The sequence below is a fragment of the Phascolarctos cinereus genome, unplaced genomic scaffold (assembly GCF_003287225.1).
Source record: "Phascolarctos cinereus isolate Bilbo 61053 unplaced genomic scaffold, phaCin_HiC Scaffold_726;HRSCAF=1367, whole genome shotgun sequence".
Classification (NCBI taxonomy): domain Eukaryota; kingdom Metazoa; phylum Chordata; class Mammalia; order Diprotodontia; family Phascolarctidae; genus Phascolarctos; species Phascolarctos cinereus.
Genome location: NW_027556098.1, coordinates 358,819,633 through 358,833,555, shown reverse-complemented (window position 1 = coordinate 358,833,555; position 13,923 = coordinate 358,819,633). Strand labels below are relative to the sequence as shown.

Here is a 13,923-nt window from a genome sequence, read left to right as displayed (position 1 = left end):
CGTATGTGAGCAGGTGTGTGTGTGTGTGTGTGTGAGAGAGAGAGAGAGAAAGAGAGAGACAGAGAGAGAGAGAGAGAGTGAGAGAGAGAGAGAGAGAGAGAGAGAGAGAGAGAGAGAGAGAGAGAGAGAGAGAGAGGATGTGCATGTATGAAAGCGTTATGTGTACGTGTGTGTAAAAGAGCGTGTTCTAGTGTGCACGAGTGTGAGAGCGCTGGTGTGTGTGTGTGCGTGCGTGCGCGTGTCACTCCACTCCGGGGCTTTGTGCAAGCCCGGGCGATAGCATCAGCGGCGAGGAGGAGGGGACAGAGAGACGCGTGCAGCCCGCCCGCCAGCCCGGCAGCCGGTGCAGGTGGGAGTACGCGCCGGAGTCGGAGCCGGAGCTGGAGCTGGAGTCGGAGCCCGAGCCCGAGCCCGAGCCCGAGCCCGAGCCGGAGCCCGAGCCGGAGCCGGAGCTAGAGCCGGAGCCAGAGCCCGAGCCAGAGCCCGAGCCGAGACGGGCGTCTAGGCTGGGGAAGAGCGCAGCGGAGAGCCTCGCCTAGAAGGGAGCTCGGGTTGGGTCGGGGTCGGAATCAGGGTCGCCAGAGGGCGCGGAACCCGGCACCACTTGCGCAGCTGGCTGGCTAGCGGGCGGGCGCTGGCGGGCGGGCTTCCCAGTAAGATGTGCAGAGCGCAGCGGGGCGCTACTGACTCTCAGCCCCGCTCCGGACCCGGGCTCGGTGGCCAGGAGGCGGCGGCTACGGCCGCCGTGGTGGAGACCGTGAAGGCGGCGGCGGCGGCGGCGGCGGCGGAGGCTCCCGGGCTGCGCGCCGGCTGGTAGAGCGGCCGCCCCAGGGAGCGGAACAGCCCGCCACGGCCGCGCCCCGGGGAGGCTCGGCGCCCAACGATGACCCGTCCCTGGCGGCGTCTCCAGAGTCTGGTTTGGGAATACTGGGCCGGGCTCCTGGTTTGCGTGCTCTGGATTCAGGACTCTCGGGGAATGCCCCATGTCATCCGAATAGGTAAGGGTTCCGCTGGGCGCTCCCGTCAGCCCGCTCCCTCCCTGAATCCCTGCTTTCTTCCCTGCGCCCGGGCAAATTCGGCCACCCACCCACTCCCCAGCTTGGCTGAAGCCCCTTGGTTTGTACTGCTGTTCCTTGGGGCGGGGCGGACAGGGACAGGCAGGACTGGTGTGGGGGTGGCCAAACTGTCTCTGGGCCCTCTATCCCCATCATTTCCGCCCCGATTCAAGCCTAGGGGACTCTCTCTTTCCATTCCTGCAAGCCGGGTCCGTGCTCAGGAGCTGTTTTCTCCCTGTCTCCCAATCTCCTTCAGGAATTAAGTCCCCCCAACCTGGCTCCTTGTCCACACTTCTCCTGACCCTGGAGGGGGCTCAGGCGGACCAGAGGCTCAGGGGTGGGGTGTGTGTGTGTGTGTGTGTGTGTGTGTGTGTGTGTGTGTGTGTGAGTGAAAAGCCCCAAATCCGACTCCCTCCTCACCTTCGGTACTTGGGTCTCTTGGCAGGGTTAGGGGCAGCAAGGGGACGACCTTCAAGGCTGGAATCCAGGCGATGGGCAAGGAGTGGGGATCAGGCTTGGAGCCATGGAGATGGAGCTGGGCGGAGGTGGGGGGGGTCGGGGGTGCAGCAAACTTCAGGCTCCTGCATGCTGGGCCGTTCACTTCCGCAGGCTTTTTTTTTTTCTCAGTGGCCGCCCCGAGCCTTACTGGGCCTGAGGAACATGAGCGAGAGACACCCCAATGGGGACCTGACTATTTTGGGACCTGGGCTTTCAGGCTTCCCGCGGGGCAGGGCTTGCATCCGGAATCCCGCACCTCGGGGCACAGCTCGGCCAGAGGTTCTCCTGATAGAAAGCGATCCTCTCAGTCTTGCTTAGCGTCCCCCCAGAGCTCTCCTCCATGGTTGAGGAAGCATGGTGCGGACTAAGGGAGGAAAATCTCAAGTGGAGGGCATATTTCGATTTTTTTAAGTTACCACAAACTGGCCGAACAGCTTCTGGATTGCAGCTATAACCAGCCTGGTGGAGAGCTGGAGCTGACTATTCCTCCTATTTGTTTCTAACAGAGGCAGTAACTCGGGGAATCCAACTTTGTTTTCCATCTCAGCCGCCCGCTGGCCTGTCGTGGGTAGCTCTGGCTTTTTGTGTCTGTATGAGGGGTAAATGGTGCAGTGTGTAAAGGAGGAGGGGTAGAGTGGTCGCCCCGCTGGGCGCCGGTGTTGCCCCAGGTCCTCTGGGGAACGGAAAATTCTCAATATGAGGTATGGCTCTGCAGGGCTCTCTGACTCGGTTAGTGTAAGAGCCTATTTATTCCCCTTATATCCTTCAGAACAACATGAGAGGGAAAACTGAGGTCCCATAGGAATCATCTGCAAGCCCCCCTTCCTTTTTATAAGTACCAAGGAGGGGGTCTCCTTCAGCCTTGGTGAGTCTGGGCTCTGCCTTGGGCCGCCGCTCGCCATTCTGCATGCACTAGATTGGGAGTAGAGGGAGAGAATACTGTCTCTGTTTGAAGATTGGGCTTTTAAGCCAGCCAAAATCTATGTCTTTGGACCTCACAGAAGCTTTTTCTTGGAGTTTTTCTGTCTTCCTCCTCCCTTGCTCCCACCCTAGGTCAAGGGACCCCTTTCTAATGTTATGGAACCTATTAAGCACATCTAGGCAGTGGGCAGCCCACAAGTCCTATCTCTTGAAACTGGGGCCTTTCTCTGGGCTTATTTTGAGGGGTGTGTTCAATTCAGAGGCAAGGAAGGCAGTAGGGTCTTACATCTCATATAACACTTTCCCTTTGCCTCCTCTTTCCCCACTTCAGAGTTAACCATTTGAAGCCCTTGGGTGAATGTTACTTGGTCATTAAGGATTTTTCCTCCTCCCTCTGTTACCTTCCCCTACTCCACCACAACTCCCTACTATCCCCAGGACTTACTCTGCTATCTGGGGAAAGGTTCCCCTTCTTTTTCATCCTTTTTTGAGTGTAGGTCAAAGGCCTGCAGACCATATGCAGTAGGGTGCCCTTGGAGAGGCTGGGAAAGGAAAATATGCAGGGGGTGAGGGTAAGGGTGGGGAGAATCCTTGTAGGTGCCCATGGGGCCTCTGAGGCCAACTCACGCATTGCAGATACCACTGTCTTTCCCATGTTCCCCTCTGTATATGTGTGTGTGGGGTGGGGAAAGGTGATGATGGGGGGGGGATAGATATTGAACAGACCTCTGAGTCTATGTGTTGTTTTTGACTATGGTCTCAGCCCATCTTCAGTGACCCTTTGGGAGATAACCTAAACTTGAGGATTGTAGTTCTCTGTAGGATGGGCATGCATGTGTTCTTGGGGAGTGCCATAGTACAACTGAAGTCCCAGGGACTTGGGGGGGGCAGAGGATGAAGTTAGTGAGTTACTAGCCAGCAAACCTTCACCAAGCATGGTAAATTGATTATCAGAGGATATTCCTCCCCTTGTAACTAAGATGGCTAATGGGGTCAGGGGCTCACCATTGAAAGGTGGCACATCGCCCAGGCCCACCAGCCTGCCTCCCCCTCCCTGGGGCTCACTATGTAATAGCATAATTAAAGGAGGGCAAAGCACTGGCTTCTCTAATCTTCTTCATATTAAAGCCCGGGATTAATTATCATGTGTCAGACCTGGCCATTCATATCCCAGGCACCCTGGTCCCATTTTATTCTCAGGGTAGAGCAGACAGCTGTGTAGATGCCAAATGTGACTGCCAGTGAGGGTGCCAACCCTGAAAAGAAGAGGCAGGGGTTGGGGTAGCATTCTTAGCTCCCTGGAACATTCCCCTGAGAGGGCTGAGTCTGCCAAACTACCCCTACACCAGCTATGATGGCCTTTTCAAAGAGGGAGAGAACTATGCTCAACCTATACCCCATCAGCACCATCCCCAAGCGGAGTTCTCCTCAGCACCCTACTCCAGGGACCTCATTGTCAGGATACGTGTCATTACTAGATGGGTCAGAAGGGAGAGGGGTCTGGTGCTGAGGTGGAGACACGGAGTGCAGGTCCTGCTAACAGTCCCTGTTTATTGCCGAGTCCTATATTGCCACTTGCTGCCTTCACACTCAGGGCTTTGTTTGTTTGTTTGTTTGTTTGTTTTCTTCAAGTTGGGGACACTGAAGGAAGCTTTCTCTGCAGGTGTGGGGGAAGAGGGGGATTTTGGACTTGAAGAGGGGCAGTTTTTACCTTTCTGTTTATTGGCCTCTTTGAGGGCTTAAATTTCCGTTCAGACAGGGAGCCCGGGAGGGAGCCCAGCCGCGTGACGGAGTGTTTGAACAATCTATCTTGAATAGATGAATTGCTCTGCTCTGTCTTTTTGTAATTGCGTCTATCAGAGGAAGAGGTCAAGGCATTGATTGCTTGGATGGGTGGCAAGTAAGAAAGGAGAGCGATCGAGGGAGGAAGAGAGAGGGGGAGAGAATAATTGGATTGTAGCCCAAGGAGAAAAAAAACACCGTTGATTATTTCATATGAATATATGGGAAATGTATTCTCTGTGTGATTACCAATGTTGCTCTTTGAAGGTTTACAATGCATATTGTAGGGTATTATTATAGCCGTCATTGTTGTTCAAATGAATCTGGTCTTAATTTATTGCAAGTTATAAAGGATGGGCTGATCAGTCAAAAGCGTTTCAATGATGTGTTGTAGGGATCAGAATTTCCTGGTGATGTCACCTTCTAGGTCTAAAATTCTACGGTCCCTTCTAGGTCTAAAATTCTATGAATGATACAGTTGGAAAGTCTATTGGGAAGAGTCCTGGATGGGGTATCAGTTCTTCTACTGGCATTGTGTGACCTTGGGACAATCTTTTTTTCCTCCCTGGCCCTCAGTTTCCAGTTACATAAAATGAGAAGGTTGGACTAGTTGGTTTCTAAGGTCCCTTTCCATTTATTGTGTTGCAATGGAAAGATTTCTGGATTTAAATTCTGATTACCTGGGTTCAAATATTGCCTCTGCTTGTCTGTCTATGTGAATTTGGGCAAATTATTACTTAACCTTTTTGGGTCTCAGTTTCCTCCATTGGATTAGATGACCCCTGAGATCCTTTCCAGTTCTAAATGTATGATGGTATGTTGTTCTGTGATTTCCATGATTCTTTGCAGTTGAAACCCAGAGACAATTTTGATATGAGAGGGATAAAGTGTTGAGCTATGCAGTCTGGTATTGAGATGGAAAGATATGATTTCAAGGCAGAAGGCATGGAAGGCCAGGAATGATGTCCCGATATCCCTGTGGGTGATAAAAACTTTGAATGGAGCCAGGGCAAAGGAGAAAGTCCACTGCTGAGTCCAGCAGAGCTAGGCAGCTGATGGAGAGCCCAGCTTGACTGCTTCCCCTAAAATACTGACAAGGAGCAAGGATCTAGCAGTAAAGACCCTGGCTGATGGGTCATGAGCTTCCTGAATGTATATGGGGTCCCTGAGCAAAATCCACAGCTACTCGAGTATTCATAGTCCAGGAGAGGGGGCTTCCCCCAGGACCTTGAAGAGGTCTGCAGCTCTTCATGTCAGTTCAGCCAAATGGTCCTGAACAACTGTCTTTGAGTTTGGGAGCTGCTGCGAATGAAACAATGAGAAATTTCTGGCGGTGACCGGTGATGCGATGAAACATCCCTGTGTAGCAGCAGACAGGAGCTGAATGAAGATCAATAGGGTTTTCCCCCCCTTGGAAGTAAATAGCTTCAGACAAGTAGCTTCCTGCCACCTGGGAGTGGCTGAGGGGCCTTAGAAAGCATTCAATTCAGGAGTTTGTGCCTCTCCACCTACCAGCCCAGCTGCTGCCAACAACCCCAGTCTCCACCTCCCCTTTCTCCATTGTGAGCTTAATTTCTTCTGGATGTGGGCCTCACACTGTGTTACATAGCTTTTTGACATCAGGGTGAACTCTGTGTGTGTGTGTGTGTGTGTGTGTGTGTGTGTGTGTGTGTGTGTCATTTAAGCAAGGTAAGATGAGAGAGATCAGAATTCTGGGCTGACAGGCCTCTCCAGGGGTTATGATGTCCATCTTTTTGCTGCTGGGCAGGGTGGTTGAGGAATTCTAGAGCTCAGATCACAGCCTAGATCCAACACTATTTGTCTAATTCTACGAGATACACAGGATGGTGGTGGGGGGGAGAAGGCTCTCTATCCTCCTTTTGGAATTGGCAAGTGGCAGAGTGTGGTACAGAAGAAAGATCACTGGATTTGGAATGGAAGGATCTGGCCTTGAATCCCGGGAACAACTGTTTGCTTGCCTGTGTGATCTTTGAGCCAGTCACATCACTTCTCTGGCCTCAGTTTTACCATCTACAAATTGAGGGTTTTAGACTACATAATTTCTAAGGTCCCTTTAAGCTCCAAATTGGTGATCCTGTAAAAATGCTTCACTCTGAGGGTGGGCATAGCTGCTTTTTGACATCATCTCTCATTAGTAGAACTCTATGGTATTCAGCATGCTTCCCCCCCATCCCCCTCCTGTACCCTCTCAAGAGGAACAGTGCTGAGAATGGGGAGGAGAAAAGAAGCAACAGAGTAGCATTTTGCTGCTCATGGGAGATACAAACCTGCCTGGCTGAAAACCAGAGGCATGGAAATGCCCTGTTTTGATAAAGAGGGATGAGACTATGGTGGGTAGAATAGGACATTAGCTATGTTATTTGGTACTATTGGTTTGGGTGAACGGCATTTTGGGGCTTGGTGAGGGCATGCAGTGACTACTCCTTTCCTGTGGTCATTTACACCTAGGGGTCCAGCACTGAATGCTACCCTTCCTAGATACCCTCCTCCTAGAATAAATTTAGGGCTGATGGAAGGGAAGGACGCAAGCAGACAATTCTCAGCCGCATCTGATTCAGAGGCAGGGATGCCTCATCTCACCTTCTATGGCTGGGGAGGCCTCCTGAGGCAAGAGGAGAAATCGTGTGAGGAGAACAACTTTGAACAAGGTGTGGGTTTTTCCCTGGATAGCTAGTTGCATGTGGCAGGGCTCACAGCCGCGGAAGTGGCAGGCATAGAAAGGGAGCGGCAGATGGCTGGCTCTTTGGCGTCTCTGGAATCCCTCCGTCTTCCCAGCGCTGATTTCACGTAGGCAGCGGCAGAGGGCAGTATGCTTCGACTGCCGTGCTCCAGCCTTCCACACACCTTGTGATGGCGATGTCCCCGAAGGTGTTCCCAGTGGGGTGCTAGATGCTCTCAGTTATGCTTTGAAGGGTGATTCAGCGTTCGGAGTCGGCTTCTCAACAAGAACTGAGGCAGTGGTTTCCAGGTTATTAGCCACAATGGTGTATCCCTCCCCCTCCCCCAAAAAAACCCCCCAAAACAAAATCAAAACAACAACAACGACAACAACACCACAAATTTAACGGGAAGAGCTTTAGAGAAAGACTGTGGAATCCAGTGCAGCTTCTGTATAATAAAGGGATTGAACTGATGAATTCTAAGAGCCATTCCGGCTATAAATCCAGGATTCTTTTCACAGCATGGCTCTTATTTATTACCTTTTTTTTACAGTTGAGGAAACCGAGACAAAGGTTAAGTGAGTTGCCCAGGGTCACACAACTAGTAAGTGTATGGTTCAGGATTTTAACTCATCTGTCCTGACTCCAAATCCATCACTCTGTCCCCAGTGCCTCTTTGTTGCCTATAAGAAGAGATGTTGAAAAACCACGAAGTGATTAGCAGTGGCTAATTAACCTAAGAACTTTGTTTCCTTCCTGCTCACTGCATAGGAGTCAAACTCCAAATTCTAAATTTTAGATCTAGTGTGGTCTTACTGGGCGCTTTGTTAACCCTATTAATCCCAGTGTCTTGCCTGAATGACGATTAATAATAATGGCTAATATATATTTATTACTTTAAAGTAATAAAGCTTTGTGATCTTGGAAAATTTGTTTGATTTTCCTTTGCCTCAGTTTCTTCCTCTGTAAAATGAAAGAGTTGGCTTTCTTAGGTCCTATGTTCTGAAGGGTATTCCCAAAAAGATTTTCTGAAAGGTATTGCAGCCATGTTATAGGAGCATAGGGTTAGAACCGACAGGCACCTTAGATGGCTATCCTGTTCTACCTCCTCATTTTATAAAAGAAGAAACTGAGGCTTGGAGGGATTAATTGTTTTGCCCAGGGTCACACAGGTAGCAGAGCAAAGATTTTAACCTAGGTGTTTTGAGGCCCCATCCACTATCATTTCCACAGCCACACTGCTGCACCAAGCAGTAGTCAAATTCCTGGGTTCTTCTTTCGTTTAGATGTTTAAGGTTGCTTTGATCTGGCAGTCTGTGGATCAACAAGCATTTATTAAGTGCTTACTATGTGCTAAGCACTGTGCTAAGTACTGGGAATACAAACAAAGGCAAAAACCCACAGTCTCTTCTCAAGGAACTCAGTCTAATGAGGGAAGCAACATGTAAAGAACTATACATGCAATATACATGGATATTTCATGTAATATATTAAAATATGTTGTGTGTCATGTGTAGCATGTTCTATTAATATATATCACGTATACTATAGAGGTTAAATGCAAGGCAATCTCAGAGGGAAGAAACTAGTAGCAGAGGTATCAGGAAAGGTCTTTTGTAAAAGGTGGTATTGGAGCTTCAAAGAAGCTAGGAAAGATAAGTGAAAGTGAGAGCACCCCAGGTGTGGATTAGGTAAAACTGGAGAATCCTGAAATCAGAAAGGATTTTTGAGGTTACCCAGTTCAACCTCTTCTCGTTGTTCTACGTCCTTCATTCTCAATGATATTAGGGAGGTGATGCTATGACATGCAAGTGAATTGGATTTAAGTGAGGGAGGGCCCTGCAAAGTCACCAGCCTCACTTTCTCCTCTGGAGCCATCTGGGCCCAGTGGCAAGATATCTATCTGAAGCATGAATCACCAGGACAATTGTCAAGATGAAGAGGAAGGTAAGTACTTAAGTACTTAACTACGTGTCAAGCACTGAGCTAACTGCTTTATAAATATTATCTCATTTGATTCTCATAACAGCCTGGGAGGTAGGTGCTTTATTATTCCCATTTTACAGTTGAGGAAACCAAGACAAAGGTTAAGTGAGTTGCCCAGGGTCACACAACTAGTAAGTGTATGGTTCAGGATTTTAACTCATCTGTCCTGACTCCAAATCCATCACTCTGTCCCCAGTGCCTCTTTGTTGCCTATAAGAAGAGATGTTGAAAAACCATGAAGTGATTAGCAGTGGCTAATTAACCTAAGAACTTTGTTTCCTTCCTGCTCACTGCATAGGAGTCAAACTCCAAATTCTAAATTTTAGATCTAGTGTGGTCTTACTGGGTGCTTTGTTAACCCTATTAATCCCAGTGTCCTGCCTGAATGATGATTAATAATAATGGCTAATATTTATTTATTACTTTAAAGTAATAATTAGCAAATAAAAAGCAAAGTGTTTCACAAAAATCTCATTTGATCATTACAACTGCACTGAGTGAGGTGCTATTGTTATTCCGTTTTACAGATTATGAAACTGAGTCAGATCAGACACAATAAGTGTCTGAGGCAGGATTCAAATTCAGGACTTCCTGATTATAAGCCCAGCACCCTATCCACCACGGCACTTAACTGAATCCCTTGTTCTTTCTGCAATGCCAAGGTGTTTCTCAAAAAATGGTCAGCAAGTGTCATTTAGAAACCCAGTAGATCGGATTGGCTTTTTGAGAAAAGGAAAGAAATTGAGAAACATAGTTGGGGTGACAGGGTCAGAGTCTGGAAGTTCACTTCAGAGTTCATTTTGCATATTATAAGTGCTTACTAAATTTAGGTTGAATTGCATGGATTGATTCTCTTAGCACGGCCAACCCCTGAGGGAGTTCTGTTACTTCTCCAGCTCTCAGAGGATTTCACTCTCTGTCCCCACCTAAGTGTTTGCAGAAGGAAGTTTCAGGGTATCTTCCATTTCCAGAACTCAGAGAGCTACTATGAGTTTATCTCCTTTCTCCATTAGCCTGAGAGCCTGCTGGGTTGAAAACAGCATGTATGTAGAGAAGTCCTTGGATGAGACAAATATATTACCTAGTGAGGAGAGGAACTAGGCTCTGAATGGAGGAAGGAAAGTCAGTTATGCTATGTCTGTCCTTGATTGAGTCTTTAATCAGGAAAGTCCCGTGGAGGATGGAGGGAAGGGATAACTGCTCTCATAAGTACTTAGGATCATCCATTGTTTTAGGTTGGAAGGGACTCGAGAGGAAAAATCTTAGCATGGTAGACTATCTGAGCTGAAAGGGACTTCAGAGGAATATAGTCCAGCATCCCTTTAGAGGTATTTATAATGTCTATAACCTCTACATTATAGAATTATCTATAATGTATATAATGTCTATAACCTCTATAATGTCCTCAGTGTAGCCATCCAAATTCCAAAGGGAGACTTCTGGAGACATGGAGCTCCCTCCTTTACAAGGCAGCTCACTCTGTCTTTGACACCTCAGGAAGTTTCTTTTTTCTTTTTTCAATATTCCAACTTCTCCCAAATTGCTTCTAGGTGTTCCCTTTCAACACAAGCAGAAAACCTTTATTCCTCTTCCCTGCGGAAACCTGTTTGTTAGATATTTCAAGGCATTCTTAATTTCCTAAATGGGTCCTTATATAGCATAGTATTATGTAGCACTCACTTAATGTGCTAAGTACTGGGAATACAAACTTATTATGAGGCAGCTAAGTGGTACAGTGATTAGAGCACTAAGCCTGGGATCAGGAAGACCTGACTTCAAATTTGGCTTCAGACACTTACTAGCTGTGCGACTCTGGGCTAGACCCTTAACCTCAGTTTTCTCAACTATAAAATAGGAGTAATAATAGCACCTACCTCCAGGGGTTGTTGTGAGGATCAAATGAGAGAATGTTTGTAAAACCCTTCCTTCCTCCTTCTCTCTCTCCCTTCCTTACTTCCTCCCTCCCTCCCTTCCTTCCTTCCCTCCTTCCTTCCCTCTTATGGACATGATCTAGTTTGCCAATAGTGCAAGAACATAGTATCTTAGAGAGATGACACTTTAGAGATCATCTGGTTCAAATTCCTTTCATTTGAATCATCCACTTGGAAATGAACAAAGAGCTCCAGATGGGGTCTGACAGTAGAACTAGCTCTCCTCCCCACCCCCGATACATCTCCAGCTTTGAACCTTATACTTCTAATAATGTAGCTTATGATCCTATTAGCCTTTTAGGACTTCCATGCCATATCATTTTCTGTGTTGAGCTCAAGGTCCACTAACCCTCAACCCTGACCCCTGCTCCCAAACTGGTCTTTTTCACTTGAACTATTCTCTAGTCATATATATCCCATCTTACACTTACATGACTGATTTTTTGAACCTCAATGTAGAAGTTTGCATTTCTTCATTTACATTTCATTCTTCTTCATTTCATTCTGTTGAATTCTTTGTGGATCTTAATTCTGCCATCTAATATGTTAACTATCCCTCCCAGCTTCATGTCATCTGCAAATTTGATAAGCATACTATTTATACTTCCATCCAAGGCATAGGCAACTGTTTTGAAGAGGATAGTGCCAAGGCATGTGATAATAAAGGTCTTTATCCAGGTTGCCGTGGATACATTAGTCACTGCTCTTTGGGTCTGGTCTTTCTGCCATTTCTGAGCCCACCTAACTGCATTTATCATAGAGTCCCCATCTCTCCATCTCATCTACAAGGATTTTGTGAGAGGCTGTCAGATATTGGGCTGAAAGACAATGACTGGAGCTAGCAGTATATTCCAACTGATCAGCATTCCAGTAGGTGGGCCAATTGCCCCTTTTTGGAATGCTCTAAAGTGTTAGCTCAGGGTAGTGTTGTACTGTATTTATCTCATGTCTTTGGCCCATGGGGCACTGTTTCCTCTTCACATTTCCAGCATTTTAATTGAAATGCATTTTGCATGTGCTCCAGAGCTAGGAAGTCTGTCTCCTGCCTGCTGTGGGAATCTCCTTCTGGGACTTTGTTAGGCAAGTCTTGATTATTCTCTTTTTGAATTTCTTCCTGGTGCAGAGCGGATGGATCCCCTGGGGTGGGGCAATGAGGAGGCAGTGACACTCCAAGGGGCATTGGCAAGGGGCTGGTCCCTGAGAGGCAGGGGCTCCAGGGTTCCATTGGGAACTATCAGATAAGGAGGCCATTGGCAAAAAAAAAAAACCCGCAAAAAAAAAAAACTGAGGAGGAGAGCATCCCCATGGCAATGGTACAGATAGGAGATAATGAGATGGAGGGAGATCCTGGGGGAGTGGCAGAGGTGACTAAAAAGCCTTTGGTGCCATGCTGAATGGTGGCTGAGAAAGAAGATGGGAAGAAAAGGGAGACAGAAGGAGATAAGATTCTGGGGTGTATGAAGAGGTTTCCAATCCACAGGAGACAATTAAACCTTGCCCTATTAAAAGAGCTTGATGCCGACATTAAGAGAAAGGGAGCAGAAGGGATTGCTTACTGAGTCCTTGCAGCCATTGCAAGGAAGGGATCCTTAATGTGGAAATTAGGGAAGGCCATAGAATCTAGAGTTGAAAGAGACCTCAGGGCCAATCTCCTCATCTTACACAGGAGGAAACTGAGGCCCAGAGAGTTTAAATGAATTGCCCAAGGACACAGACACTGTTAGGGGACAGATCCAGGACTCAAATCCAAGTTGTCTGGCTCCAAATCTAGCACTGTATTACATACCCTCCCCTGCTTTGAAGTGTCAAATTATACTTTAATTAAGAGACTGCAGAATTCATTGGGGGAAAGTAGGATCTGGTAACTAGCACCACCTTTCTTCTTTCTGTAAGCATCACTTTTTTGTTCACTTTGACTTAGAATCTTATACTTTCAGGCTTGGAATAGACCTTAGTTAGAATGATCTAGCTCAATATCCTGCCTTTGGCAGGAAACTCCTTGACAGCATTCCCAGTAGGTGATCATAGGGATGACGATTGAATATTTCCTTTGATAAAGACCTTACCACCTCCCAAGCAAGCCTATTCCATTGTTGGGCAGTTTTAATGCCTGCTGAACATTCTTCTTTATCATGAATTGAAACTTATCTTAATATAATGAAAACACCCATATCTTTTACATATGAAGTACTTACAAGTTACATCTCTCTAATCCTGTACATGTGCAATTGATTTTTTTAAACTCAAGTGCAGGGCTTTATATTTAGCCCTAAACTTAATTAATTTGGTTTATCATTATAGCCTTTCAGGATCTTTTGGAATCCCATCCTGTTATCCAGTCTGTTAGCTATTCTCTCTTAGCTTTCTGCCACTTGTAAATTTCATTGTGCATACTGTCTCTACCTTCAGCCAAGTAATTAATATTAATATTTTTTAAATGAGAAAAAATATCAAGGACATGTCAATCCTTGGGGTTGTTGTTGTTGTTAAGTCATTTTTCAGTTGTGTCTAAACTCTCTGTGACTCCACCTGGGGTTTTCTTGGCAGGGATACTAAAGTCGTTTGCCGTTTCCTTCTCCAGCTCATTTTACAGGTGAGAAAACTGAGGCAAACAGGGTTAAGTGACTTGCCCATGGTCACATAGCTAGTAAGTATCTAAAGCTAGATTGAACTCAGGAAGATGAGTCTTCCTGTCTCCAGGCCCAGCGCTCTATCCATTGCACCACCTAGTGGTTGAATAACAGGTCCAAGAAATGATATTTTCCTCAAAGTATGCTGTAGTCTACCTAGATTGTAAGAGGAAATAGATGAAGAGTTCAAGAAACAAATCACAGGATTGCCATGGCTGTGTGATAAAGTAGTGATAGGAAGCTTTCTGTGTCTGTCTGTCTCTCCCTCTTCCCAAAAGCAGAGCAACTAATAATTTCTTGGTTTGCCTTAATAATCAAAAGATAGTGGAACCAATGAGAGGACTGGCTATTCTAGACCAGATTCTTACCAACAAGGACAAACTGATTGTTTAAGAAGAGATGATGGTAACCTTGGGACGAAATGATCATTCTCTTAGAG

General features: G+C 46.9%; 1 protein-coding gene across 1 annotated transcript in view; it reads left to right on the top strand.

Annotated features, from left to right (window-relative positions):
* The first annotated feature begins 777 nt into the window (after window positions 1–777).
* The window catches only part of GRIK3 (glutamate ionotropic receptor kainate type subunit 3), a 311,709-nt gene continuing 298,563 nt past the window's right edge, over window positions 778–13,923 (top strand). The window contains 1 exon segment of the mRNA XM_078145457.1: window positions 778–998. Coding sequence (XP_078001583.1) covers window positions 884–998 — 115 coding nt within the window. The 5' untranslated portion in view covers window positions 778–883.